The following is a 27,271-nucleotide window of genomic DNA, read 5'->3' on the forward strand; positions in this document are numbered from 1 at the left end:
TATAATTTTTTATGTTTGCCGCAACAATAACAATATCCATTATGTAAATGGAACACTATTGCTGTTTTTTAAATGTTTTTTGTGAGGGCTTTAGCATCAAAATATGCATTTCCCATAACGTCCATTGTTAGCTAGCTCATATTAACTAGTTTTCTCACACTACAATGCACAGGAAAGGGAAAGAAATACGTGTAGTTCCCCTTTAAATGCGAGCCAAATCACAGGCGTCTTGAAGCCCATAAAGGATGGTGACCGATCGTTTATTTTATTCAAGAAAAGCCAACCAAACAGTGCACTACTAAGACAAAAATACAGATATAAAAATGTGTCATTGCACCTAGTCCCTATGAAGACACCCTGATGATGTAGTAACCATTTCACCCTAGCCGACAACCCCGTCTGTCCCCCCCTGAGACCACTTCCACTTATAAAACCACCACGCGAGCAAACAAGTAAGAACATGAAAGCATGAAAACACGTATAGCATAGAGAATGCGAGGAAATCGTACAAGGAAACAATAACAACAAATCCGGCGACTGGCAGGCTGCAGGTGAGGAATCGGGTGAAGTGACTTAGGATGTACAACATGGTCCACCACATAAAACCGTTGGACTTCCGGCAGGGACGGTTGACATCTGGAGCAGACGAAACGGGATCGGCAGGAGCAATCGACTGCCCACTTTCTTCTGCGGCGGTACTTCCTGTTTCATGGAGAACACCTGATGTGGAGTCCGTTGGTCGTTCAAGTGCGCCATCTCCAACTCTATCCAATCTGGACTCCATTACTTCAAGAGCGTTGGTATTCTCCGTCAAATTAGGCTCTTGTCTGTGGTCACTTTGGTTTATTCCCAGAGGGTCCTCCAACGTGAAGGTCACTCGTTCATTTAATGGATCCAATTGGTTGCAAAACTCGGTTAACTTTAGGCTTCTTTCGCACTCCTGAGACCTCATTTTCCCATTCAGGTTGTGCCTATCTGGCGGGAAATGTCTTAAAGTGCGATGGAGGACACGATCCTCTGGATTGGCTTCAAAGATCTGACCATTTGAGATGATGACATGGTCATCCAGTGTGCCGATTTCCTCATTTTTCTTCTCATCTTCTCTGACTTCCATCTCCGTTCTTTGGTGACCCATCCCGCCACCTGTGTCTTCCCCTCCCAGAATCCGTCTTTCTCCCTGTGAGATCCTGTCATGGCCGTCGGCATTCTGTGGCTCTGCTGTCATGGGCGTCAACTCCTTCAGGCATTCATCTCCTTTGTTTCGATGTTCTTCTGAAGTGTCAACAGATCCCCGGGACACGAGAGTCGCATGCGACTCTGCCGCGACTGTGTCCTCACCCCTTGGGGAAACGTGATCTGGCGATGTTTGGGAAGCATGTGACAGCGCCTGACCCGCAGCTGAGGCGTCTAGGGTGGCATTCCGGACATCTTTTTCTTCAGGCAGAGAAGAAACCCGCACGGCGGTTTGCAGCCATTCCGACTCGGGGACACTCGACTCGTCCTCGGAAGCAGGCTCGTTAATAAAAGCCCGCCATACATCACACACAGAGGTGTCGTTATCAGCGGCGTGACCTTTCCCATTAAGAAAGGACCCCAAAATATCATTAACAGACGCTGCGGCTTTTACACTTTGCTCTTTCGACAAGGTCACTTTGGCTCTTCCTGTCCAGATATCATCCATTAGATTATTATCATTGTCCCAGTCCAGGCTAATCAGAGGAATTTGGTGGTAGGTCAGCACATGGGGTCGCTTGTTCGATTGTTTCCTCGTGCCCACGTGGGCCCCGGCGTCATGTAGCCCCCACCTGTGGGAGAATATGTCTTTGACGTGCGCCAGGCGTGCGGCTCTCTGTCGGTTTTTCATGCTCTCCACCTGTCCAAGAGGTCACAGGGTCAGAGGTTGAGTCAAGTATTTATGCCGGAGGCATAGCATGAGTTCAACGGGGGCATCGTTTTTGGATTCTTCAAGTCAAACGTGGCTATTTTTGGCACAATAACACTTCTTTATATCAGGGGTGTCCAAAGTGCGGCTCGTTGCTGTTTATTTTTTTCAGTCAAAATAATAAGGAAAAAAAGTTGTATTCTCAAGAGAAAACATAATAATAATAATTTAATTTAATTTGAACATGCATCAGATTACAATTGAATGCATCCCATAATCAGTTCACAGTTTCACATGTCCAAAAGGAGTAGGAAGAAGCAAAGCTTATTAAATCCTACCCCTCCATCTGGTACTTTTACAATCAGTAACTGTTACATTTGTTCACTTCCTGCTTTCCTAATATAGTTCATTATTTTTTTTAAATATATATTTTAAATTTTTTGTCCCGTACCAAAGTACAAGGTGATATGACCATACATGACATAATGGGTACCATAGTAACTGTCAATATAGTGATATGTTATGATAATGATCATCATAATGTAAGCAAAAAGTTTACGAAAAAAAACATTTAAAGTCGTAATTATGAGAAAGAGAAGATTTTTTGGCACATTTTGTTGGGTAAATAGGAATAAATCAGAATATTACCGGATGAAAATTTACTAAAAAAAAAGTTAAAATAGTTGGAATCGCAGAAAAAGTTGTATTTAAAAATAATACGTTTGTAATTTTATGAGGAAAACTAATAAAAAAAAGTAATTTTTCAGTCATAATATTAAAACAAACTAAACAAAATGAGGTTGGGGAAAAGTTATCTTATGTAAATAAAGTCCAAATATTATATTATAACGAAGAAAATAGTTATTTAAGAAGTTGAAATATTTGGAACATTTTAAAGAAAAACTGCAAAAATGGAGGAAAAAAAAGAGCCAAAGACTGGAGTACACTTTTTCACCTACAAGGATATTCCAAAGCTGAGATTCAGGATTTTCTATGGTTATACAAAGTATGTAGCCCTCGGTGGAGAACATTGGCACACTCATGGATCATATGTATATCCTGTTTATTTTGTTTATTATATTGACTCCAATGGTTTTGGTTTGAAGGGTTTTTGGGCTTCCTCTGATCTTTTATCATTGCCTGAATGTCCAGATTATTGTCTATAAGAGTGTTGGTCTGGACTGATGACTCAGCAAAATATGATGCACAGCAAACAATAATAAAGGTACCCTTAAATGACCCCATTTTCCCCCAGAGAAAATAATTTCTCAACATTTATGATAGACTAGCTTAGTATTAAAGATTCTGAAATCCCTGTACATGTGTACATTTGCATGCAGTACACAGTAAAAATGAACCCTACCCGAGGTTTGTACTCTGCAGGGTGGAATAAGGACGGACTCTCTGCACTCTCTTCTTCCCGTGGGGCCTCCGCTTCTACAGAGCGAGACAGTCAAAGGTCAAATTTCAGCTGGTCTTGGATCAGCACTACAATATCAACACAGCAAATACGCACCTGTGGTAAGCATGGCCGTGTTGTTGCTCTGTTTTTCCTGAGCGCTTCCTCTCCTGTAACATTTTCATGTGTCAGTATGCTGTTTTTTTTTAAAAATATAAAATATGCACCAACGACAGGAAGTGCACATTTCTGTCCACAGTGGACTAGAACACCATATATGGGCAAAATGATTCCGTTACATAAGTACTTACTTATCTAGTACTAACATTAGAATGTGTTTATCTGACCTGCTAGCTTTGAGACAGCTCCTCTGCACTTGTTTCCTAACAGGACTCTTCTGGTGGCAGAACATGACATAGTTCATCTCCTTGTTATTGGCCCAAAAAGTGCCCAGTGATGTCTCATAACGCAGACAAAACTCCACCCTGGTGCCTTCTTTCTCCAAGGGAGGAACCACCGTGTACTGGAAGGTAAAGCCATCCGTTCTGGTATCACTGGACCCAGGTACGTAGTCGGCCATGATGTCAAAGTAGCTCCTCCAGCGGTCCAGGGTGATCCTCGCGTACACAGACTTGCTGTAGCAGAGGTTGAGCACCCGCACCGTGCCTCGCAGGGTTGTGGTACCCGGAAGGAGCTCGATGCTCTCCAAGTCCACCATCTGCGCTTCCAGGCTCCGCTCCAGCTCCTCTGAAGATGAAGGTGCGGTGAAGAGACAAGAAAGGTAAAACTCCTCAGAAGGGCCGGCTTCTATTTCCTCGCTGACCTCCGTGGCGTCCACAAACTCCTTAATGGACACCAAATCCAGGCCGAAAGCATCCGCGAATGACACCTTCCTCCGGTTTGCAGGCACGGAGGTTTCTTCATCCTCCTCAGCAGTGGAGCCCCAGGCCGCCATTCTGAACCCTCCTTTCTTCTGATCCTCATCCAGGTGTTTCATACACAGAGCCTCCATGATGGTGATGAGGTCTGGGTGAGAGGCAGACGGCGGGCCGTCCTGGCTTGCAGGGTGGCACGGAGCGGAGTGGCCCCCCAAGCCTGGGCCGCAGGGACACTGGAGAAAGGCGGGTGAGTCGGCAACGGGGACGTGACTGGACAGATGGAGTTGGGTTACAGCTCCTCGGGCCTATTAATAGTACACAGGGGGGGGGGGTGCATGGTTATCCCTCTGGTTTATCCTGTCGCTATCTGTTTTCTAGCTACAAAATAAATAAATCCAAACACGGCTTACGTAATGGCTTTGGACGTCACATCTGGACGTGACCAAGCACACGTCTGCAGGACGGATGGAGTCATGCCAACAAAGTCCTTAAGCCCTCAAAGATCCTACATTCCCCATGATGCATTGTTCTGTAGTGCAAGTCCTCACATCATTGGGAACCAAAAATCAAGAGATTACGCTGTCCTTTGTAGCGGATTAAGACCTCAATGTGTGCGTGTGAGTCCAACCATGTGATGGTTAATTCAACTAATCCTCCATATGCACTTACACCCCCCCCCCCACACACACACCCTCACCTCTCAAAGTTACAGTAAACCTTGTAGACTTCAATGAGAGTTACACAATTTCTCCTTTGTTCTAAGGCCAAATATTCCTCTAATGGATTTAATGGTCAGGTCAATTATTAACAAGCATTCCCATTCTTTTGTGTGGGCCAATGTAAAACTCAATCATGATTACTATTAAGAGTAAAATTGCTGCAATAATAATAATAATAATAATAATAATAATAATAATAATAATAATAATAATAATAATAATAATAATAATAATAATAATAGTCATCATCATGTCAAATACTTTATTTTAAATATTAAATACATGACTGACCTTGTAATGACAGGGTAAGGCCAGTAGATGGTGGTGTTTCATGACAATAAAACGTATGTTTTTATTTACCAAAGCAGACTGTAATTCCATTTTTCAACAACTGGTGGCAGCAAACCACAACATTTCGATTCTAGTGTTTTTTGTTGTTTTTTTTTCCTGTACCGGTGCATTTTCCCACTTGTTAATTTGGATTTTTCAAAGCACAACATTTTCAGTATAGTGTGCAACTCTACACACAGCTTAGATATGTTAATAGTGTAAATTATTATATTTTAAGAGGTAAAAAAACACCACTTTGAACGTACTGATCAAAAAATCGAGGCAAATAGTTTTTTCCACATTTTGTAGCAACAATTTTCACCTTGATTATAGTCGTTATACACACACGTTATACATACAACATTTCTGAATAATACGCGTTAATTCAGATGTTCGCATGAAAACAAATGTGAAAAATAGTGATAGAGAATAATAGATAATAATAATATAAGAGGACGATGCAGAAATGCATTTTATCCTCACTAATTTTGCTGCAATGTTAAGTCATTTTCATCAATTACATTTTTGTATATATTGCAATTGTAATGAAGTTTTAATATTGTGGGTTAATATACAGTAAATCAAGCTTTTATTTACACCACCAAGACATATTAAAATACAAATAATAATGACATTTTAGTTCATAATGAAGATGCTTTGTGAATAAATACATATTGAGTATATTGTTGATCCGTGATATTTCGATATTTTGTATATTTATATGGGGAAATAATAGTTTCATATAAAACAGGACCGAAACAAAAAGTTTTAATGGACGTTTGTTGACATCGCAGGTGGCCCGTGACGTCACACGAGGTCGCAGTACGCCCAAAAATAACAACACACACCTTCCGCGCGTAAGCAAGTGCCTTCCCCGAGGAGGGGAGACAGGGAGGGGGGGCGATAGGTTCGAGTCCCAAATTGCGTGCATATATCTTGATGTGTGTGTTTGAATGGAAACGAGGCAAAAACACACACACACAAGCCGCCTCTTTTCGCATTGCGCGTCATTCAAACAGGACTTGAGTGTACTCGCTGGGTTGCACTAGTAAGCCTAATAACAGCGGAGATACCAGACCACAGCGGAGGAATATTCGACTTTTTTTAAAAAAAAAAAACTTTATTTACTCTACTTGTTGTTTTTCGTTATGGTCAAGCGTGAAGATTCTTCGTCACCTGTGTTTTTTTTCTCGGCTTCACCGCAAGGGAAATAAACCTGGCTGCGTGGGAGTTTTTTTTTTTTTTTGGTAAGTTTTCCTCCTTCGTGTAACTTCTTGCAAACCGCACTTTCAATTAGGAAGTTGATCCACTTTACTCACAACAATGCTTGTTATTGTGTGAAAGAGCAAATAAAAGACGTATAAAGTGACGACACTCACGGATGTGCTGTCCGGGGGATCGGCGTGTGTCTGGAGGATGAACTTTCACTTCTTTCACTTCCCCCCCACCCCGATACCGACGACGGGTTTGTGTGTTTTCACGGTTTAATTAATGATCCATGGCATCCCGTAAGGACGCGTGCGCTTAGTGACGTCAACAATGCTCATTACAAAGCCTGAACTTCTTTGTGTTTTCTTTCCTTTTGGCCTTTGTTGTGATAGAAAAATGTACAAAAAAGAAACAAAGCATGCTCACAAATGTAGGATATTTTTATGTAATATTTTTCACTATTAAAATAATCCATGCATTTTGAGGAACAATTATTCTGAATGTGCAATTTTTTTTTATCCCTAACCCTTTCTACGCCTGAATCAGAAATCCTATCAACAGACACAAATCAATATCATCCTCCAGGTGGGAGCCGCAGGGTGCACAGGTGTTCCCTCCCCAGCAATGCAGGTGTGCTCCCATGCCGTCCCGCCTCACTCAGCAGGTCCCTAGCTCTTCAAAAGGGTGCAATAAACGCCCCCCTCCCCCTCTGCTTGTGAAATATGTCAGTCACTGTGCACAATCGGGGCCCCTTTTTTGTCGGGAGAGCTCCCTGTAATCATTTATTCGAAATGTCCCGCGTGTTTACGTTATGCTACAAGGAAGGTCACTTCATTTTGTGCAAAAGCAGGACCTGCTATTCGCCTCCCATTCCGTCGCCGCCACTGACCGCACTTATTAATAAAGCCACTCACCCCACTCTGGCATCCATTTTTTTGATTGCGGCATTCATCATGGAGCGGTGGTGCTCAACATTATGGTAATAGGAAAATGAATGCCCTCCACTGGATAAATGTGTGTAACCTGTCATAAGTTTCAATCATTTATCAAAATTATTACTGCCTGCTGCGTGCTTTTTTAATCATCTTTCATTTTAGAATGTACAAAACGTGAAATGTACAAAGCCATGTGAGTTATCCGGGGTAAAATCTGCCCGGAACCTTCAAAAATACCCACATTTCCACAACAAATTTGTGAGTTTTCAATTATGTCAACGCACCCAAAAAAAATGCGTCTTTAGTCGGCTTCATAGCAATGTTTCCATGACAACCCCCATGCAAGTTAAGGCAACCCCAAGTGACCAAGCCCCACCCCCTCCTGACTAAGACTTGAATTTGTGTTGACAGTTTTGGCCTTTAATGGCACTTTTGTCCCGTGCAAAAGTATTTGTTTACCGGGATCATATGCCGCGAGCTGTCAGGCTGGCAAAGATTGACTTCTTAAGATAAAAGAGTGTATTACGCGCTTAAGAGGCCGCCTTTTTTTGAGCTGTAATTATCCCCCGTTGCCGTAATCATGTTTTGTGTGGGTCTTGGGACGGCTCAGACTTTTTTTTTTTGTTCTGCTTCGTGTCACTTAAGACCAACTGGATTGGAAATCAGTGCTGCCTTTTGGTTGGGGTGCGAGGATTGTCACAGGAGTCGATGGAAGTCAGGAATTGGGGCACTTTTTGCTTGCAAAACTTTGAAAAGTAGCCGAAACTGGAAAAGAATTGCACCGATAAAGCAAAATGGCTGACTACCTGTGTGTATTTTGATGTAAACAAACATAATTTGCGATAATTCACCTTTTGACGCTGAACTTAAGGCATATTTTTGGTGTATGATTGCATAATATTGACTTGACACTCATAAGACGACCGTAAACCAAGCATATGCTAAACATCTAAACACAGTCACACTCTAAGTCGAGGTTGCTGCTGTTCCGCTTAAGATCTGTAGGTGTCAGTAGTGCGCGTTTCCAATAGTTTTGACACCGTATTTGATAGTATTGTTAAAACAACACGCTTTTTCGAACTTTCTCAATCGTAAGAGTATCACAAGATGATACACGAATGGGTCTACGAGACAAGACACGATTTCCAGATTACTAAATATATCACAATTTTGTATTACAATCTACAAATTTCATTTCTAATATGCTCCATCCACTCTCTTGCACTCTCGTGGCCCCACCTCCACCCACAGAGACAAAGAGGCTGACAAAAGGGCTCACTCTGATCATGCCATTGTTCTATGGAACAAATTACATGCACAGAGTGAACTCTCTTCCTGCCTGTTTGGAGGCGACATATTAGGAAAAGAGACACACATGCACATGGCAATATATTGAGGCCGGCAAAATGAGATGACGAGACAGTTTTTTTTTTATGAACTAGAAATCATCTCACGTTTTAATCTTGCAAGGTCTCGTGACGCCCCCTCAAATTGTTTGAATTCCGTTTTTGATGCCAGTCCTGGAACGACATGCCTTTATTTGCAATGTGTGTCTTGATTTTTTAATTTTTTTTTTTCATGAAAAAACATCAAAAACAGAAGACAAAGGCACAAATAGATAAGTGAAATTGTGCAGAAAAACTCTCTTTAGCTGCACTAGCTAAGCATGATTATTCAGTTCCATGCTGGCCATGTTTGTTTACAGTCCAAAGCATAGCTTCTTTTGGCGGTTTTGTTTTATTTTTTTCCTGCAAGGTTGAAGAAAGGTCACATGTGGTAAAAGGCAAGGTCACCAGAGCTCAGCCTGTCACTTGTTGTCAGCCATCTCTCATTCCTCACCCTCACAAGCTTCTTTTTTCCCACTTTTTTCCGTTTACTGTTATTTGCATGAATTGTAAAGGAACACCAGCATTTCCTGTTATTTTTTTTAAACTTGAAGTAAAAGTGTCTTTAAGGAGAGGAGATGCAGAAAAACATGGAATAGTATGGAGGGGGGGGGGGGGGGTGCTGGTTTGTGACAGTAACACTTTTTGACAGGCACATTAGGCCGCAGAAAGAGCATCCAGCTCGGGGCTGAGGGCATATGGTGCCGCCTTCTGCCGGCGTCGCTCTAGACCGAGCTAGAATGCTCACGCCGGGTCACGACTGTCTCAGGTTTGTTCCTTCTGTCTCTAAATAAAAACAGAATGGACGCTGGAAGGGGGTTGATGATGATCGGGCTATTTGTTGGTGTGCGCACGGCGTCTTTCATGAAAGGACAAAGGGATGTTTTGAAGTCAGGCTTGTCAATAGTGTGTCTGCATAGGGGACGTTTGACATTCTCGCAAAGTGTGAGTGGAGGGATTTTGTCTTCTGTCTTTTGGTTGGTGAGCCTTAATCCTACTCTAAACAACGGCTCTGTTTCCACCACAGCGGCTTTGCCCTCAGTGTAAGTGTGCAGCGAGGTGTTTTGAATATTTGGCTCACGAAGGGAACCAAAATACAGTAAAAAAAACCCAAACTCAGGAAACGTGACGCTTTCATTAAAACATGGCAGGTTTTTGCCACGAGGCCACCATGTTTGAAATATTTTCAACATGCAAAGTGGATATTTTTCCGCTGTGTTTGGTATTCCACAAAAAGGAAATTTATGGTCTTTAATAACACTACAGTAATCCCTCAAATATCAAGGTTAATTGGTTCCAGGCCTGACCATGATAAGTGAATTTCCATGAAATAGGATTCCTTATTTATAAGTTTTTATAGCTTGAGCATACAAAACCGGTTAGAACCTCATAAATCATTTTTTTTAACATTACAGCCATACCCCGCCTATTGATTATGGCCTATTATTAGTATAAAAGAAGCATATTTTTTCACATTTTTTGCATAAATCATGTATTTTCATGCACAAAAAATTGCCAAATTAACAAAAACAAATATCAGGCATTCAGAAAATGCGTTGAAAGACACCGTGTCCTACACTGGTCACTAGGTGTCAGTAATGTTACATCGATGAGCACTGTTCAGTAAAGCAGTAACAACACAGAACTCTCCCAATGATTACATACGTGAGTCTATATTATGTCTTATTTTGTCTTACTATATCTACTATATTAATTAATACGGCTGTAAATGTGACTACAGTTGTGTTATTTCATGTCTAGATGGCTCCAATAATGTCAAAAACCTGATTTGAAAGGTCGTGAACATATTTTCTGTGCTCCAACTATGAAAATATTCCATTTATGAAGAAGAAATCCTACATCGCGAACTGATTAGAGCCCTCCTAAACACAAAATAGCACCCCTATAGTTTCGTTTACACTTGGATTACCCAATATGGTAGCTATAATAACTGAAAGTAATTAATATTAGACATAAATAAGGCTATATTGATACATTTTAGATGCTTGTGTTACCGAATATTAGAATAGAATATTATCATGTCTTTGAATGCGTCTTCTGAAGTTTTATTGAAATTTTGAGGCGTGGTCCAGAAAGCGGAGGTTCCACGTTATTAGAAACACCATCTCATGTCGACACTTTTTGTCAGTGTTATTCATGACGATTTGTTTGAGGCCTGCACTCCAGCCTGGTAGCTGTTTAAGAATGTTTTGAACTTTTTATTTAGATGGTCACACAGGGCAGATGGTGCCGTGCCGAGTCCCCCACCAGAGCCTCCAGGCAGCTTGTTGTTGCACAAAACGTACCTTCTTTATGTTTTTTTTCTTGGGGTCAAACCTGTTACAACACCTGTTTTCCCCGCGTATGCAAATCTGTTTTTTTGTCATTTCATTAAGCACGACACCGCGACAAGGGTGCCTGGCACCGAGCCCAGTTGGCATACAGCGGAGAGCTGCTGCAGGCCGAGCGACGAAGGGGGGGGATTTAAAAAATTTGGATAATTATAAGCACTCTCGCGTGATTAGCATCTTCTCTGTGGAAGTGAATCCCGAAAAGTGGCACACGCGTCTCGCACACGACCTACTCCCTCCTCCTCATGTTCCTCTACCTCCTCCCATCTTCATCCCTTCATCATCTGGCGCTCTCCCGCAGCGCTCGCCTCTTAACCACATGTGCCAGCGCTGGGCTCGCTTTTGCTCGGGGGCTAATTGTTCACTGGTAAACTGCATCAGACGCGCACCGCTACAAAGCTGCATGGTGTCGGGGATGATGTTGACGAGGAGAGGAGGAGGAGGAGGAGGGTGGGACGTCCCCACATGGTCACAAGTCTGGAGATTGTCACTTGTAATCCGGCCCGTGTGCTGAATGCAACAAATACACCATGAAATTAAAGGTTATTGCAGGGAAAAAGCAGCGTCTGACACGACTGAAGCTGTTTGCAAACCTTCCTCTCAGCTTACCTGCACGGGCTAATGAGATGCAATACAAAAAAGCCTGGCTTAGCTTTGATTGACACTTTATTCAGTTAACAGTAGAGCCGCATTGCATCATATGCCGAGGTGCTTCTTATATGTTGTCTTTGTGCTAAAGCTCACTAAGGCAGTGGTTCACAACTGGTGGGTTGGGACCCAAAAGTGGGGGGCGGATCCATTATGGGTTAGGCGCAGACAGCAAGTCAAAAGTTCCATTAAAACAGTAATATTAAAGTAATAGTAATATTAGATAGTAATATTAATAGTAATATTCATTCATTCATTTTCTACCGCTTTTCCTCACAAGGGTCGGGCGAGAGGCGGGATACACCCTGGACTGGTGGCCAGCCAATCACAGGGCACATATAGACAAACAACCATTCACACTCACATTCATACCTATGGACAATTTGGAGTCGCCAATTAACCTAGCATGTTTTTGGAATGTGGGGGGAAACCGGAGTACCCGGAGAAAACCCACGCATGCACGGGGAGTAATAGTAATATTAAATATGTAATATCCAACAGATGTTTGACTTATTTTCAAGTAAATTTGAGCGATATTTGAAGTCATCTTCCTCCTTAGTGTATGTTCTTTGGGATTTATTCCATAGAACAACGGCGTGAACGGAGTGAGCCTCTGGGTGGAGGCGGGGCCACTAGCATACACAGTCTAATGTAGTAGAAAACAGTTTGCATGTATCGTCATATATTTTTTATTGTACTTTTGTCTCGTTTCGTAGACCCTTATTTGACCCTTATTTGTCTTGTCTCGTGACACCCCGAAAAATGACTTCATTAAAAGCGTGTCCCACGTTGAGACCGTCTGAGAACCCCTTTGCTAAGGTGAGCAGAATACAAACAAACATCTAAACGAAAGTGTTGCGTTTTAACACATTATAACAGGACTAGCCATGAATGTAGTATATCTCATATGCACTTGGCCTGCCTTTTTCCTACCGTGTTGGACACTTCCCTTTGCCAGTGGTCCAAATGATCAAAAAAAGAACTGAAAAGTGTGTAAAAAGTCGTCTGTGAGGTGTTCACTGTGCTGAAGTCTCGTGCCCCAGGTTTTGCTGGACTTTTAAGGCATGTTGTTCCAGCACACGAAGGTTCCACTCAGCATGATACATTCACTTCCTCACAATAACATTGAGTCTTTTGCCGTGTTATTCAAACATTGCACACCAGCTTGTCTATCATCTAGTACAGGGGTACTATGACTTTAAGAAAAGTACAATGAAGAAATATATAGAAATAATGCATTGCTATTTACTGCTTTAATTTCCACTATGTTACACTCTTCTGCATTCAGTGTGTATGCCAGTGGCCCCGCCTCCACCCACTTTGACAATATGACTGACTGTACTCTTGCTGCTGTGCAATACAAATTTCCCCACTGAGGGACGAATAAAGGCATATCTTAATCTTAATCTTAAAAGGGGCTCCCTCCGTTCATGCCGTTGCTCTATGGACCAAATGTGCCAAGGTGCTGAAACCAATGTCTAGTACAGGGGTACTACGACTTTAAGAAAAGTACATTGAAGAAATATATAGAAATAATGCATTGCTATCCACTGCTTTAATTTCTACTATGTTACACTCTTCTGCATTCAGTGTGTATGCCAGTGGCCCCGCCTCCACCCACTTTGACAATATGACTGACAGTGAGCGCTCTTCCTGTCTATTTGGATGACAGACATGCAAATATGAAATATTACAATATTTATAGAATTTTCATTCATTAATGTTCTACCGCTTATCCTCACGAGGGTCGGGGGGGGGGGGGGTGTTGCTGGAGCCTATTCCAGCTGTCTTGGGGCGAGACGCGACGTACACCCTGGACTGGTGGCCAGCCATTCACAGGGCACATATAGACAAACAACCATTCACACTCACATTCATACTTAATTTGGAGTTATTTATTGAATTCTGTATTTGTAATACATGATAAATAGCAGATATATCGCTTCTTGTTTTTAATGATTAGATGGATAAAATGTTGCTCAAGTATACTAAAAAATAAAATCAGACATTGGTTGTTTATAATGCATTTCAATCTAAATTGTGTGGATCCCCAAACGACTATATTAATCGATCCTGACCCATCTTGTACATTATTACAAATACATTTCAGGAAGGTGCATTGCCATTGTGTACATTAACTGTTGGCAGTTACTTGTTTTCCATACACGGTATTACTGTGTTTGATGCCTGCACGCCAGCATGTTGGTTGTTTATGCTTTGTGAGCAACCTGTAGGCCGTCTATCCTCGTCCATCATCATCTACTTTTCCACGAGTGGTCTCCTCATCCACACTTAGTCCACATGAATGGACGCGGGAAAAAAAAAAAAACCTGACTTAACGCCTGCGCCGAGCTAATCTCATCTGATAACCGCGGACCACCACTGCCGCCGCTGCCGCCGCCACTACTCCTCCCCCTTGCCGTCTTCCTGGTGATTTGTACTTCTGCACAGACACAGGCATTAAAGCCCCCTCTGATACGGGCGAGAGTTCATTAGAGATGGGCCTTTGATGGGCAGCCTTTTCATGTGACTACCGGTTCCTCAAATACCTTGATGTAGAAGCTTAAGAAGCCATTGTGCAGTAAGCCCTCCTTATTTAGATCTGCATACTAAATCGGGGGCGGGGAGGGGGGAGTAAATAACCAGCCAGCAGATGGAAGCAAGGAGATAAGACCGCGGTGAACAATCGCATTTGTATTTTGTTATGATGTTGACAGCAGCTAAAATTCACTAATCTAACCACCACTGATCTGCATTTCAAAGAAATCTCATTTAGCAGCAGTGCGGATAAAGTTCCGCTCATTGTGTCTATTTTATTGCATTCTTCACTAATTTATCAGCCCGCAGATTTAACGCACGCCGGACTCGCCGCTTGCACGTTGCACACAGGGGTCTTAAATACTGTGAAAGCGGCCCGCGTCTAGACTGTGAGCTGAGGGTAATTACACGTCTGACCATGAATAGAATGAGTTCCATCTTTCTTTGAGTGTGCTTCAATTGCTGGCTGATAAGGAGCTGCGCCAGAACACCGCACCCCTCCTCCTCCTCCTCCTCTTCTAGCCGTTTTACTTGTATTTACTTTTAAAGATATTGTGTACAGTAATCGTACTTGTTAGCATAATGTCCTCTTTCATCAGCAGACCCTCCTTTTTGCTTGCACTGTGGAGGTATTTACAGCGCCGCTCTTGAATAGTTTATCTTGACTTAGTGTGCGAGTGCTTTATGTCAATAGCAGCCTACGGGACATAGCATTACCAGGCTTTGCATGAATACCCCAATGCCATGGATTTATACCGAGATACCCTGACGATTGGAGGTTATGCAGCATTGGTAGCATCCCTAATTCGATTTTTTTTACTGACACACACAGTATTTAAATTCACAATGTCTATGGAAATGGTCATGGTTGAGTTTATTTAGACACGTTTAACAATAGTGGTTGTTACTGATATCAACTGATGCAGATACAGGCAGCAGCTCCTCCTAATACTAATACAGTAAACCTCGGATATATCGGATTCAATTGTTCCCACTGATTTTGTCCGATATAAGCGAAATCCGTTATACGTATGTGTATACCGGAAAATGTCCGTTTTACGCATATATCGGATTTATATCCAGTATATGCGTAAATCGGATTTTATCCGTTATAAAAAGGCACTTCCTTGACTATGTTTCCAATGTACCTGGACGCGCAGGCAACGCTGCAAATGACATCGTATAGCGGCCTGTCACGATTCGGCGAATCGGAGCGCCACGATGCGGCCATCCGATATATGCGAGGGAAATTTAATGGAAATGCATTGGAACGGGACTGGAGATTTTGTCCGAAATAGGTGAAATCCGTTATAAAAAATCCGATATATGCAATGAATTTTTATTGGAAATGCATTACAGAAAAATCGGTTCTTTTTTATCTGTCCGTTGTGAGCGAATTTCCGATATATCCGAGTCCGATATATCCGAGGTTTACTGTATCAGATCACATATTGTAGAATTATTGTGTTATATTGGGCCAATATGAGTGTAAATGGGTCTGTGTTTATGTTTAGAGGGCTCTGATCATGTTAAAAACATGATTTAGAAGGTTCTCTGCTCTAACTATGAAAATATTCCATTCTTCAAGTGAGGATTAACTGCGATAAATGAGGGATTAACGTCTTGCATATTGGTATCGGCAGAAAACGTGATAGGCGGCACGGCGGTCGAGTGGTTAGCATGTTCTCCCCGTGCATGCGTTGGTTTTCTTTTCCTCCCAAATTCCAAAAACATTCTAGCTAAATTGTCCATAGGTATGAATGTGAGTGTGAATGGTTGTTTGTCTATATGTGCTCTGTGATTGGCTGGCGACCATTAAAAAAAGCGGTAGAAAATGAATGAATGAATGAAAACGTGATATCGTTATTAACTGGTAGTGGTATCTACATCCGGATCTACGGCTGCCTGAAAGATTGTCTGTAATAACTAACCAAAGATCTGTGTGATTTCAAGTCTTGTCTCGTCTTGTGGGCACTAGGCCCGTGACGATAATAAATAAATTCCACGATAAATGAAAATGAAAATTTTCACACTCTTGCCATGGTTTCATCACCAGTATGAACAGAGTGAGACCTTTTGTTAGTCATACAGTCTCTTTGTTTCAGTGGGTGGAGGCGGGGCCGCTAGCATACACACATAGAAATTATGACTATACGTATTTTTTCAAGTCATATTAAAATGTTGTCTCGTTTCCTTCATATCGCCTCGTGGGTGTCTCGTGACATCCAATAAAAAAAGTCCAATAAATAATGAATAAAACGGGCCTAGATTTGTCTGTAAAGTGTTTTTGTTGTTCCTCTTTGAGCTCCCCGTTCCCCCCCACTCCCCCCATTACAGTTCACAAAACACATTCCTCAAGATTCAGCAGTTGCTGGTAGCGCTGTAGGGGTCACTGGGGCGGGGATTAAGGAAGAACACCATTTTTGTGCCACCTCCTCACTCTTATTTCTAATATGAGAAACACGAATACGTTGTGAGGGGGGATAGATCACATGTGTCGTCACCTGAATGCAAGTGGATGCGGAATCAATTGTGTGTCAGAGGAACGCCGTGATTTACTTGGTGTTGAGCTCTTGTGCCTTGAGGCGTTGTACCTTTTAACTTCAGAGAGCATGTGTGTGTGTGTGTGTGTGTGTGTGTGTGTGTGCTGAGGGACTGTACACTACACTGCAACACACACACACACATTCTCCTGTTTCACAGCAAAATCCAGGTGCACTTTGTTGTTCCACACTTTATTACCTTCATACAGAAAATAGTTATGCAAGACAACATCGAGCCTGCACATGCCTGCACCCGCTCTGAAAATAAAGACATGCAGACTAATCATATGCTTAATGTCACAGATTGCTTGCTGTTACCGTTGTGGGACTCCTTGCACCCCCGTTTGACGGACAACACAGCTAGTTCGCACCCTGAAGGTAAGTATCATGCACAGAATAAGCTGGGGAAGAATGAAAAGGACAACATCTGTATGGCCGTACGACACTAAGAGCTCAGACTGATGCAAAGTGTTCCTATGAGACTCTTTTACAAATAGCACTTTCTGGTGTTATTCTTTAGTAAATTATTATTTATTATATACAGTATTATTCTGTTTATTCAATGGTTTAGTGCAGGGGTCTCAAACTCAATTTACTTGGGGGCCACTGGAGCTCGGGTCTGGGTGAGACCGGGCCACATCAGGTTTTCCAAAAAAAAAACAAAAAACACATTTATTAAAAACTAAATTTTTTTTAAAACTTCGCTTTGGTTCCAATTTTCTACAAGAAAAGCTCTGATAAAACATTCCACTGTTCTCAAATATCTTACTTTTTATTTTTCTACACAAAATAAGATGAAAAATAAATAAACAAATCAAGAATAAAGAAAATCAATCCATCAGTAATAAATAAATAAATATCATAATAATAATAATAAAACGGCAAATAATAAAATCTTAAGAAACCACATATAGTTGGTGGGTAGACAAATTATTTTTTTCAGATTAAAATGAACAAAGCATTATTAGAGCCCTGTAGACATGACAAAACACGACTATAGTCACATTTATACTCTTTTTATTTACAACATATTGCGCAACTGCAGGGTCTTGAGACACATGCTAACTCGCAAACTAGAGAGCTAGCGACCTAAACGGTAGCCTTCAAGTTATTTCCTTAAAACTTAAATAGCCAAAAAATTACCACTTCCACACGGATAGGGAGGATAACTATTAAGAGTTATTTAACCTTTAACATGAACATTAATCAAACGTAATAATTTTTTCTGAGTACATGATACCATACAGCATCCATATCAAACATGCGCGGGCCGCACTAACATTAAACTTTCATATTTCAAGGCGGGGGCCTCAAACTAGTGTCCTGCGGGCCACATTTGGCCCGCGGGCCGCGTGTTTGAGACCCCTGGTTTAGTGTTATATGTTGAACATGTTCAACACAGGAAGTGAGCAAACTATGGATAACCGCTTTCTGTGCTTCTTCCTACTTCTTTTTGGACATATTGAATTGTGCAAGTGTAAACATAGTATGTTGCATTGCATGTAAAATATATCTTTTTTTGGTGCAGAGTGGTTTTAGTGGCTAGCTAAGGTCAAGGGGTGGATGCAGGGGGGTTATTATTAATACTACAAATCTTCATCTGATAGAATTGCCCCTCTAGCGGGCAACCTCTCACTTTTGGCCCGTTTCACACCCCAAGGCTTTTCAATCTCCTCTCGCGCTCACAAGTTATGATACGCGGACAAAATGTGAACACGCTTTGGTGTCTTTGTATTTATTTTGTTGATTGAGATTTGTAGCGTAGCCTTAAATGATTCCCTGCCTTACTGCTCATAGTTGAATCCAAACATGTATATATATCTTTTTGTGAGTGTGTGTGTTTTTTTTATAGGCTGGAATATGCTCACAGTGCGCCGATAGAAACAAGCTGAAAAGATACAAAGTGTGAAGTCCAAAGTGGTAAGTCATGATGAAGTTTTTATAGATTGGCATGTCCAATACAATCTAGGATAGGGGTGTCCAAATGTTTTCCAGCGAGGGCCACATACTGAAGAATGACAGGATAAGAATGCATAAGATATGTTAAGAAAAAAAAAACGTAATATGAATGTTGCTTTTTCCTCCCACACATTTTTGCTGTTTTTTTTACATCTAAATATTTAAACCTTTTTCTTAAATTTCTGATGACTTTATTTCCATAATATTTTGACTGTATTATCATAATCTTGTAACTTTTTTTCAAAGAATTACTACATACTTTTTTGTTTGTTTCCCATAATATTACCACTTTTTATATCAATATTCTCATGAAATTGTGACATTTTTCTGCATATAATTACATGTTTTTTCTCTTAATATTTTGTCTTTATTGTCATAAAATTCCACATGTTTTTTATTATTTCATTTCAGCTTTCTTCTAATTACATTTTCGCGTAATGACAAAAATGACTTTGTTTATTGTTTTTGTTTTCTTCTTTAATATTTCAACTCAATTGGGTGGGACCAATCACTGCAGGGTGGGCGTGCCTATAGGTGGGCCGTAGGTGAAATAAATTAAATCCAATGCAATACTGCTGGAATAGGTGCAGATTCTGGAAGACCGAGAAAGCTTTCGGTGCAGGTTATTAGGTGTTGCTGCTCTATAAGAGTCCACAACTCAACACATCTATCCATTAATTTCTATACCGCTTATCCTCACTAGAAAATTATTCTGATATCTCCTCCATATAATATTACAACTTAAAAAAAGTATTTTTTCTTGTAATATTATGAGTTGAAATATTAAACGTTAGTCTCGTAACATTACAGCATTACATTAACATTACTTATTTGGACTTTTCTATGGTAAAAATACTGCAATTTTTTTCGCTCTATATACACTACCGCTCAAAAGTTTAGGATCACATACAAATTTCTTTGTTTTCCAAAAAAAAACAAATTTTCATGCATTTCACAAACAATTTTTTCCATTTCACAATTAAAATGAATCAGATGATTTTCAAAGAAAGATCTACATTTTTGCATAGAGGCCTACTATCAACAACTGTCAGTCCTCTTAATCAATCTCCTGGTATGGCTGCTAGTCCGAGTTAACCATTTTATAAGGCTAATAGATTATTAGAAAACCTGTCTAAAAATCCTAAAACTAAAATCTCTTACCATGCTGTTAACTACTCCCGTCAAAGAGCAGCACAAACTGGGTCTAACAAGGACAGAAAAACGATGCACAACTATGCAAGAAGACAAATATCTGAGAGTGTGTAGTTTAAGACAAAGATGCCTCACAGCTGCACTAAATAGTACTCATCAAATACCAGTTTCAGTATCAACAGTGAAGCGGCGACTTCAGGACTGAAGCTGGACTTCATAGCAGGACTGCCAAGAAAAAGCCATATCTCAGACTGGGCCAAAAAAAAATTCCAAGTGATTCCAAACTTTTGAGCGGTAGTGTATTTACTTAAGTAATGTGGTGGCCCAATAAATAAACAGCCCGAGCCACACTTTGGACACCCCTGACTTAAAATGAGGTACTCCACAAAACAGGTGGCTCCTTCTTGTTTATTCTCTGGTTCTCCTAGTAGCAGTGATGTGGTCGTAATGTCATTCTATGTGATTAGTCCTTTTTTTCCATTTTTGTGAAAATGGTTAAATCCACATTTAAAAAGTAGATACCGGTATCGGTTAAAAATATCGTACATCTGTAATTAAGAATGTTGACAATACGACAATACAGTTGGTCCCGCCAAGTCCACTCGGCGAAGACATGCACCTTAGTTAGATGGAGTTACATGAAATACATTTGAGTCATGGTCCTGGTTTGTCAAGGACTCAGTTATATCTTCAAAGATGAACTCTTTCGTCCTAAAAACCCTCTTTTAAACATTGCACAAAAAAAAAAGCCCCAACACTGCCAGTTTCACTTCCCCTGAAATAGTAATTAAGTCTTTCTGGCCGCTGTGGTTCAGTCTTGAGGAGCCCTCCGCTCACATTTCCAGCCTGAAATTGATTTCTTGTCATAGATCAGAGAGCTCTTGTCATTTCATTTCCAATCCTCACAACGCTTCCCTCTCACACCGCTAAGTGTCGGCGCCCCTCAGCGGGCGAACCTCCATGGATCTTTACCCCGGCCACTCAGACCCGTTGAGGGAGAAATCAAAGGGACTGGGATGAGTCCCCATTGGCAGCCTCCATTGTCTAGCTGATTTGGGATTGGAGGGCTAAAGGGTGTGGGGGGAGGATGGAGATCAGGCAACCCCACTCTTTATCTTCATCCACCATTAACCTCCATGCCCCAGTGTGAAGCTGAGATCAGGACCACTGGTCAATCCCCCATTCACCGCCACCCAGAATATTTTAAAGTTAAGCTCCCTCGCTTAACAAAAACTCATCAAAGGTTCACTCTCTTGGCTTCTTTTCTTCACTCGCTTCTCCACGCACCGTTTTCTCTGCGGTTTTGTCTTCACACTTAGGGAAGTTTTGGAAGTTGCCCAACTTTCAGTATGAGGATTTAATGAGGTCTGATAGTGAGCAAATTGGAGCAAAAGTTGATGGAGCGGAGATGTTTTGTCCCGAGCTGAAGACCCATATGTAACCCATCACACACCTCCAAGAAGTCCATTTGAACGTATCCGTTTTTTTTTTCCCTGCTATTTGTCCTGCACAGGCTTGACATGGAAGTGCACAATTTCAACAAACGAGCGCAGAGTTTCTTTCCCCCCCACTTGTTATTCTTTCCCCTGCAACTTAATTTGGGAGAAATCTCAGGCGCGGAAGCTCAAGATTATTGTGAAACCCAACCTGAGACAGGCGTGACATCAGAGCGGCCTGACATTGGTTTGAACTCACTCATTTCAGGTGGGAAAAATTACGAGTGGCCGCGCTCGCCCGCTCGCCCCGCCCGCCGATCGTGTCCAATGAATCGGTCGCACACAGTCGCACATTCTTCTAAATGCTGATTGTCTTGACAGATTGAACTGCTGTGTTATCACTAAACTGTCATGCTGCCTCATTTTTCAACTTTTATGGAAGCCCTTCACAGTCCAGTGGGACGTCACCGTGACCTAAACTAAATGTACACTTGCTGATGAATTTAATTTATTTCAGATTCTGTCCTTCAGTTGCAGCCACGTTTAAAGCTCCCATATTATATACTAGTTTTTTTTCACGTCTTGGATGTCGTACAGGAGTGGATTTGAACTCTGTTGTCCAAAATCTAGCCTTGGTGCAGGAATTTAGACAGTTGAAAAGTGCTTTTAGGGGCTATCCACATAGAAACTGTCTTCTGAGGGCCCTGAAACTGTATTTTTTGGAAACTGCTTCCAGGGTATTACAATCTAGCAGTAGCATTTATCATTGAAAGAAGAAACGAAGGAGTCAGATTTGTGTTGTTTATTTTACTGTGTCTGCTTTTATGAATAAACAAACCACCCACACACACACATTAATAAAGACAATCAAAGGATTCCCTGGACGGAATCTATCTATAGTGTCTTGACTCTAAAAGAACCACTGTCCATTCGTCACAGAGACGAAGTCACCAATGCACGGATGCTTTGGACGCTAGACTTGTTTGTCAGGCGCACTGTTGTGGCCTATGCGGCCTTAGTTGGTAAAAGTTGGACACCTCTACTCTCGGGACGTATCCGGGTCTTTGAGCATTGCGTCAAAATATTCTGAAGATTAATGTCATTTTAGTAGTTTACAGTTGGAATATTAAAATAATACATAAATAATAAAGAATAGATAATAAAAATACATAATACATAATAATAATATATAATAAAATACAATGATAAAATAATAAAAAATATAAATAATAAAAAAGTTACAGTGTTAAAAAAATAAATAAAAGTCAAAATAGTCGACAATAAAGTCAAAATATTCTGGGAATAAAGTCATAATCACGAGAATAAAATTTTACAACAGGAAAGTTGAGATAGTTGGGGGAAAAAAACAACAGCAGAAATGAAAAAAAAAACAGCTATAATTTTATGAGAATAATGGCAAAATATGAAGAGAAAAAAGTTGTATTCTAAGTGACAAATTTACCAGAATAAACCGATAATATTATGAAGGAAAATAATATTATTTAATTATTTTGAAATATTAAAATAAAATATTAAAATATTAAGTTAAAATATTAAAGAAAAAAAAATTTTTTCATGTGTATTTTTTAGAAAATATTCTGAAAGATGTTACAAGAAACAACAAAATTAAGCTGTAATTCAATTGTTTTGGGGGGAAAGTCATAATATTATAGGAATATTATAGAAATATTATAGGTTATAATATCATATTACTCGAGGAAAATTTACAATTTATTTAAGTAAAGTAAAGAGTAAAGTTGAAATATTAGGAAAACAAGAACAACAGAAATGGAAAAAAAACAGTTGTAATTTTATGAGAATAATGGCAAAATATGAAGAGAAAAAAGTTGTATTCTAACCAGAAAGTGACACATTTACCAGAATAAACCGATAATATTATGAGGGAAAATAATATCATTTAATTATTTTGAAATATTAAAATAAAATATAAAAATATATAAAATATTTAGTTAAAATATTAAAGAAAAAATATTTTTTATGTGTATTTTTAGAAAATATTATGAAAGATGTTACAAGAAACAACAAAATTAAGCTGTAATTCAACTGTGTTGGGGGGGGAGTTATAATATTGTATGAATATTCTAGGTTATAATATATTGAGGAAAATTTACAATTTATTTCAGAGTAAAGTTGAAATATTAGGAAAACAAAAACAACAGCAAAAATGGGGAAGGGAGCAAAATATGCCATAATAATACTAACAATAATTTACCTGGAAAATATGTATGTATATGTGAAAGTGGCCCGTGCATCCTTTTATTTTTCATAATTTGGCCCTTACTGTAAAAAGTTTGGACAGCCCTGGAGGAATCTGTCTATAGTGTCTCGACTCTAAAAGAACCACCGTCCATTTTTCACAGAGGCGAAGTCACCAATGCACGGATGCTTTGGACGCTAGACTTGTTTGTCTTTGGCCTTAGTTGATAAAAGTTGGACACCTCTACTCTCGGGACGTATCCGGGCCTTTTAAAACTGCATAAATGTTGCATATTTGTATCATTGGTAAAATTCCTTTCGCAACAGTAAATACATTCCTCTGCCGTTGTGCCATTGGAAAAAGGTTTGCACTCCAGAGGCAACAATCCAAGCTCTTTGTTCGTCATTTGATCGCTGCTTGAAAAAGGGCTAAGCACAAGCCCAGACTGTGCAACAACTACCTGCTTGGTAGCAGTAAAGGAACACTCCCCACCCCACACACACATACACACACACACAGAGCCAGCCCGCTTGCTTTGGGTCATGGAGCTGACAGACAGTGGAATGTGAAAGTGTGTATGTTGACAAACTCCACTGCACTCTGAATGGGGTTTGTGATTACACCTCATCATGCTTCCTCTCCTTTCCCCCACCTCCCTCTCCCCATTTCTCCATCTCCCACTGTAGTGCCTCATGGGCAATCATGTGGTCACACTACCTGACTCCTTGCCGCTCAAGAGTGCAGTTGACAAAAACAGCCCAAGGCCCGTCATGTGGAAAAGATTCAGTCGGCACGCTGCATATATTCCAGCCCCCCTCGTGCAACTTTCCCCCCGATGCAAGCCATGCACAATGGGTGTTCCCTCCCGCTGCTCACCTGTGAAGGCAACTTTTACGGCCGCGATGCGTGAACGGCCCAACTCTTCGCGTGCTCCGTCTTTGTCAGTCGAGTCGGGGGGGGCCTCTCTTGTCATGTTGCACAAAGCGTGGAGGTCAGTGAAAGCGCTCGCTTGTCAGTCACCTCTCTGCGCTGTCGAGCCGCTCACCTGTGTTTATTGGACAAGACCCACTCTGCACTGCCTAGGGAGGACACCATCAAACCCCCTTGCATTCGCTTTCACTTTACTTTGGTTATTTCTTTCCTAGAAATGTACTTTCACAGTTTGACATGGTACACCGATCCCCTGGAAAACTCTAGTATTGGAATTGGTAGTGCGCTTGAACGCCTCATCGGTGCAGCGTGCTTGAAAGGAGACAGATACGGAGTTGTTTGTTGTTTTGCACATCATTAAGGTGATTAAAGGAATCTGTCTATAGTGTCCAAAATTTGAAAGCACATTTTCTACCGCTTTTCCTCACAAGGGTCGCGGGGGGTGTCTTCGGGCGAGAGGCGGGGTACACCCTGGACTGGTGGCCAGCCAATCACAGGGCACATATAAACAAACAACCATTCACACTCACATTCATACCTATGGACAATCTGGAGTGGCCAATTAACCTAGCATGTTTTTGGAATGTGGGAGGAAACCGGAGTACCCGGAGAAAACCCACGCATGCACGGGGAGAACATGCAAACTCCACACAGAGATGGCCGAGAGTGGAATTGAACCCAAGTCTCCTAGCTGTGAGGTCTGCGCGCTAACCACTAGACCGCCGTGCCGCCCACAATAGTCATATAGTCATTTTTGTTCAATACCAAATAAGGCCTCCAATTTTGAGGTTTCATTCTATCACATTATATCACAAAACTGACGTCATTATCTGTCCGCCCTGCACATTTATATGAATATGAGTCTTCTTTATGTCTTAAGTAGCTTGTGTACTCTTATTATGTACTACAAAATTGGGTAATAAAGTGCAAATGTGACTATAGGGGTGTTATTTCATGTCTGGAGGGCTCTGATAATGGTGGCGGAATGTATACATGGGATCCAACAGGTGGCAATTTCTCCCCAAGGAGGTCACTGTTTTTGTTGTCACTCACACACACCAGTGACGCGTCCACACTGACAGAGACACTGGAAAAAGGTCTTAGTCTGGTTTTAAATTGGGATCAACACACACATGCGGTGGAATTGTAACCTGGTCACTTGTTCCTAGGCAGATTTTGGCCATACCCGCTGGGCAATTGCACTTGAATCCGCTCTGTATTGAATATAAAAAGAAAAGGAAAAAATATGCCATCTGGTTCCTCTGTCCCTCAAGCTGCGGTGACGCAGCATTTTTGCATTATTTTGGAGTCTTCTCTCCCATCTGTCTGCTTTTATTTTATTTAGTCAGTGTCCATGTTCATCTCGTCTCCCTCACCTGGAAGAGCACGCTTGTGTCTGGAAGTTGCTAGCGTGAAGAGAAGCCCTATATGGTAGATCAGGGATGTCCAAAGTGTGGCCTGCAAGTGGCTGGATTTTTATTGGCCCGTGGAACATTCTAAAACTATATTAAAAAAAGACGAAATAAAGTCAAAATATTGGGTGAAAAGTGTAATCTTATGAGTATTGAGTCAAAATATTCTGAGGATTAATGTCACTTTAGTCGTTTACAGTTGGAATAAAAATAAAAATAAAAATAAAAATAAAAATAAAAATAAAAATAAAAATAAAAATAAAAATAAAAATAAAAATAAAAATAAAAATAAAAATAAAAATAATATAAATAATAAAAAAGTTATAGTGTTAATGAAGTTTTAGAAAGTTTACAGTTGGAATATTAAAATTGATTAATTCATTAATTAAAAGAATTTTTAAAAATTACAGTGTTACGAAAATAAAGTCAAAATAGTCAAAATTCTGGGAATAAAGTCATAATTACGAGAATAAAATTTAACAATAGGAAAGTTGAGATAGTTGGGGGGGAAAAAACAACAGCAGAAATAAAAAAAAAAACAGCTGTATTTTAGGAGAATAATGGCAAAATATGAAGAGAAAAAAGTTGTATTCTAACCAGAAAGAAAGTGACAAATTTACCAGAATAAACCGATAATATTATGAGGGAAAATAATATTATTTAATTAGCATAGAGTTGAAATATTAAAGAAAAAATATTTTTTTAAATGTGTATTTTTTTTTTTAGAAAATATTATGAAAGATGTTACAAGAAACAACAAAATTAAGCTGTAATTCAACTATGTTTTGGGGAAAAAACTTACAATATTATAGAGATAAAGTCATCATATTACTAGAGGAAAATTTACCATTTATTTAAGAGTAAAGTTTAAATATTTGGAAAACAAAAACAGCAGCAAAAATTATGCCATAGTAATATTAACCATAATTTACCTGGCAAATATGTATGTATATGTGAAATATATATGTGGCCCGTGCATCCTTTCATTTTTCATAATTTGGCCCTTGCTGTAAAAAGTTTGGACAGCCCTGTCGTAGAGAAATCCGCTCCCATCGGAGGAATCCCTGCTAGAGCCTTGGCGTTCATGCATTAAATGAATGATGTGTCAATGATGTGTGACTAGCGGCCCAGAGACCAATCCCAGGATGTTTTCTGTACCTTTGGAATTTCACAACTTAAATGTCTCTTTTTTTGAGGATCCCTCTTGAAAGGTAACACTTGCGTTCAAGTTCTTGCCGTGGCTTACAGTGGAGGATGGAGTTTATTTGCCGTTTTTAGCCTTCTTTAAAACCCTTCTGTCTGGAAAGTCGTCTTCAGCTGCGAGTCAGCATCGCTTCAGTTCAGCGG

At 40.5% G+C, this 27,271-nt stretch overlaps 2 protein-coding genes across 6 annotated transcripts in view; one reads left to right on the forward strand and one right to left on the reverse strand.

Annotated features, from left to right (window-relative positions):
• Nucleotides 1-241: 241 nt before the first annotated feature.
• ppp1r3aa (protein phosphatase 1, regulatory subunit 3Aa) lies at nucleotides 242-6,889 on the reverse strand. 3 transcript variants are annotated; one of them, XM_058077307.1, is made up of 6 exons: nucleotides 6,588-6,889; nucleotides 4,570-4,688; nucleotides 3,629-4,464; nucleotides 3,399-3,451; nucleotides 3,246-3,319; nucleotides 242-1,873 (listed from the first exon to the last, which is right to left on the reverse strand). In XM_058077307.1, the coding sequence occupies exons 3-6, from the start codon at nucleotides 4,291-4,293 to the stop codon at nucleotides 383-385; spliced, it is 2,283 nt and encodes a 760-aa protein (XP_057933290.1). In that variant the 5' UTR covers nucleotides 4,294-4,464; nucleotides 4,570-4,688; nucleotides 6,588-6,889; the 3' UTR covers nucleotides 242-382. The 3 variants fall into 3 exon arrangements, with proteins under 3 accessions (XP_057933290.1, XP_057933291.1, XP_057933288.1); XM_058077308.1 differs by lacking the exon at nucleotides 4,570-4,688 and having other exon boundaries at nucleotides 3,629-4,392; XM_058077305.1 differs by lacking the exon at nucleotides 4,570-4,688.
• Nucleotides 5,926-27,271, forward strand: part of foxp2 (forkhead box P2) — a 110,873-nt gene continuing 89,527 nt past the window's right edge. For 2 of the 3 annotated variants that reach the window (XM_058077301.1, XM_058077302.1), the window contains exons 1-3: nucleotides 5,927-6,455; nucleotides 17,121-17,195; nucleotides 18,670-18,737. The gene's annotated coding sequence lies outside the window, so the exon portion shown is untranslated. Of the gene's footprint in view, nucleotides 6,456-17,120; nucleotides 17,196-18,669; nucleotides 18,738-27,271 lie in introns of all 3 variants that reach the window. The other variant, XM_058077298.1, reaches the window with a different exon arrangement.

Source organism: Doryrhamphus excisus, chromosome 7 (assembly GCF_030265055.1).
Source record: "Doryrhamphus excisus isolate RoL2022-K1 chromosome 7, RoL_Dexc_1.0, whole genome shotgun sequence".
NCBI lineage: Eukaryota > Metazoa > Chordata > Actinopteri > Syngnathiformes > Syngnathidae > Doryrhamphus > Doryrhamphus excisus.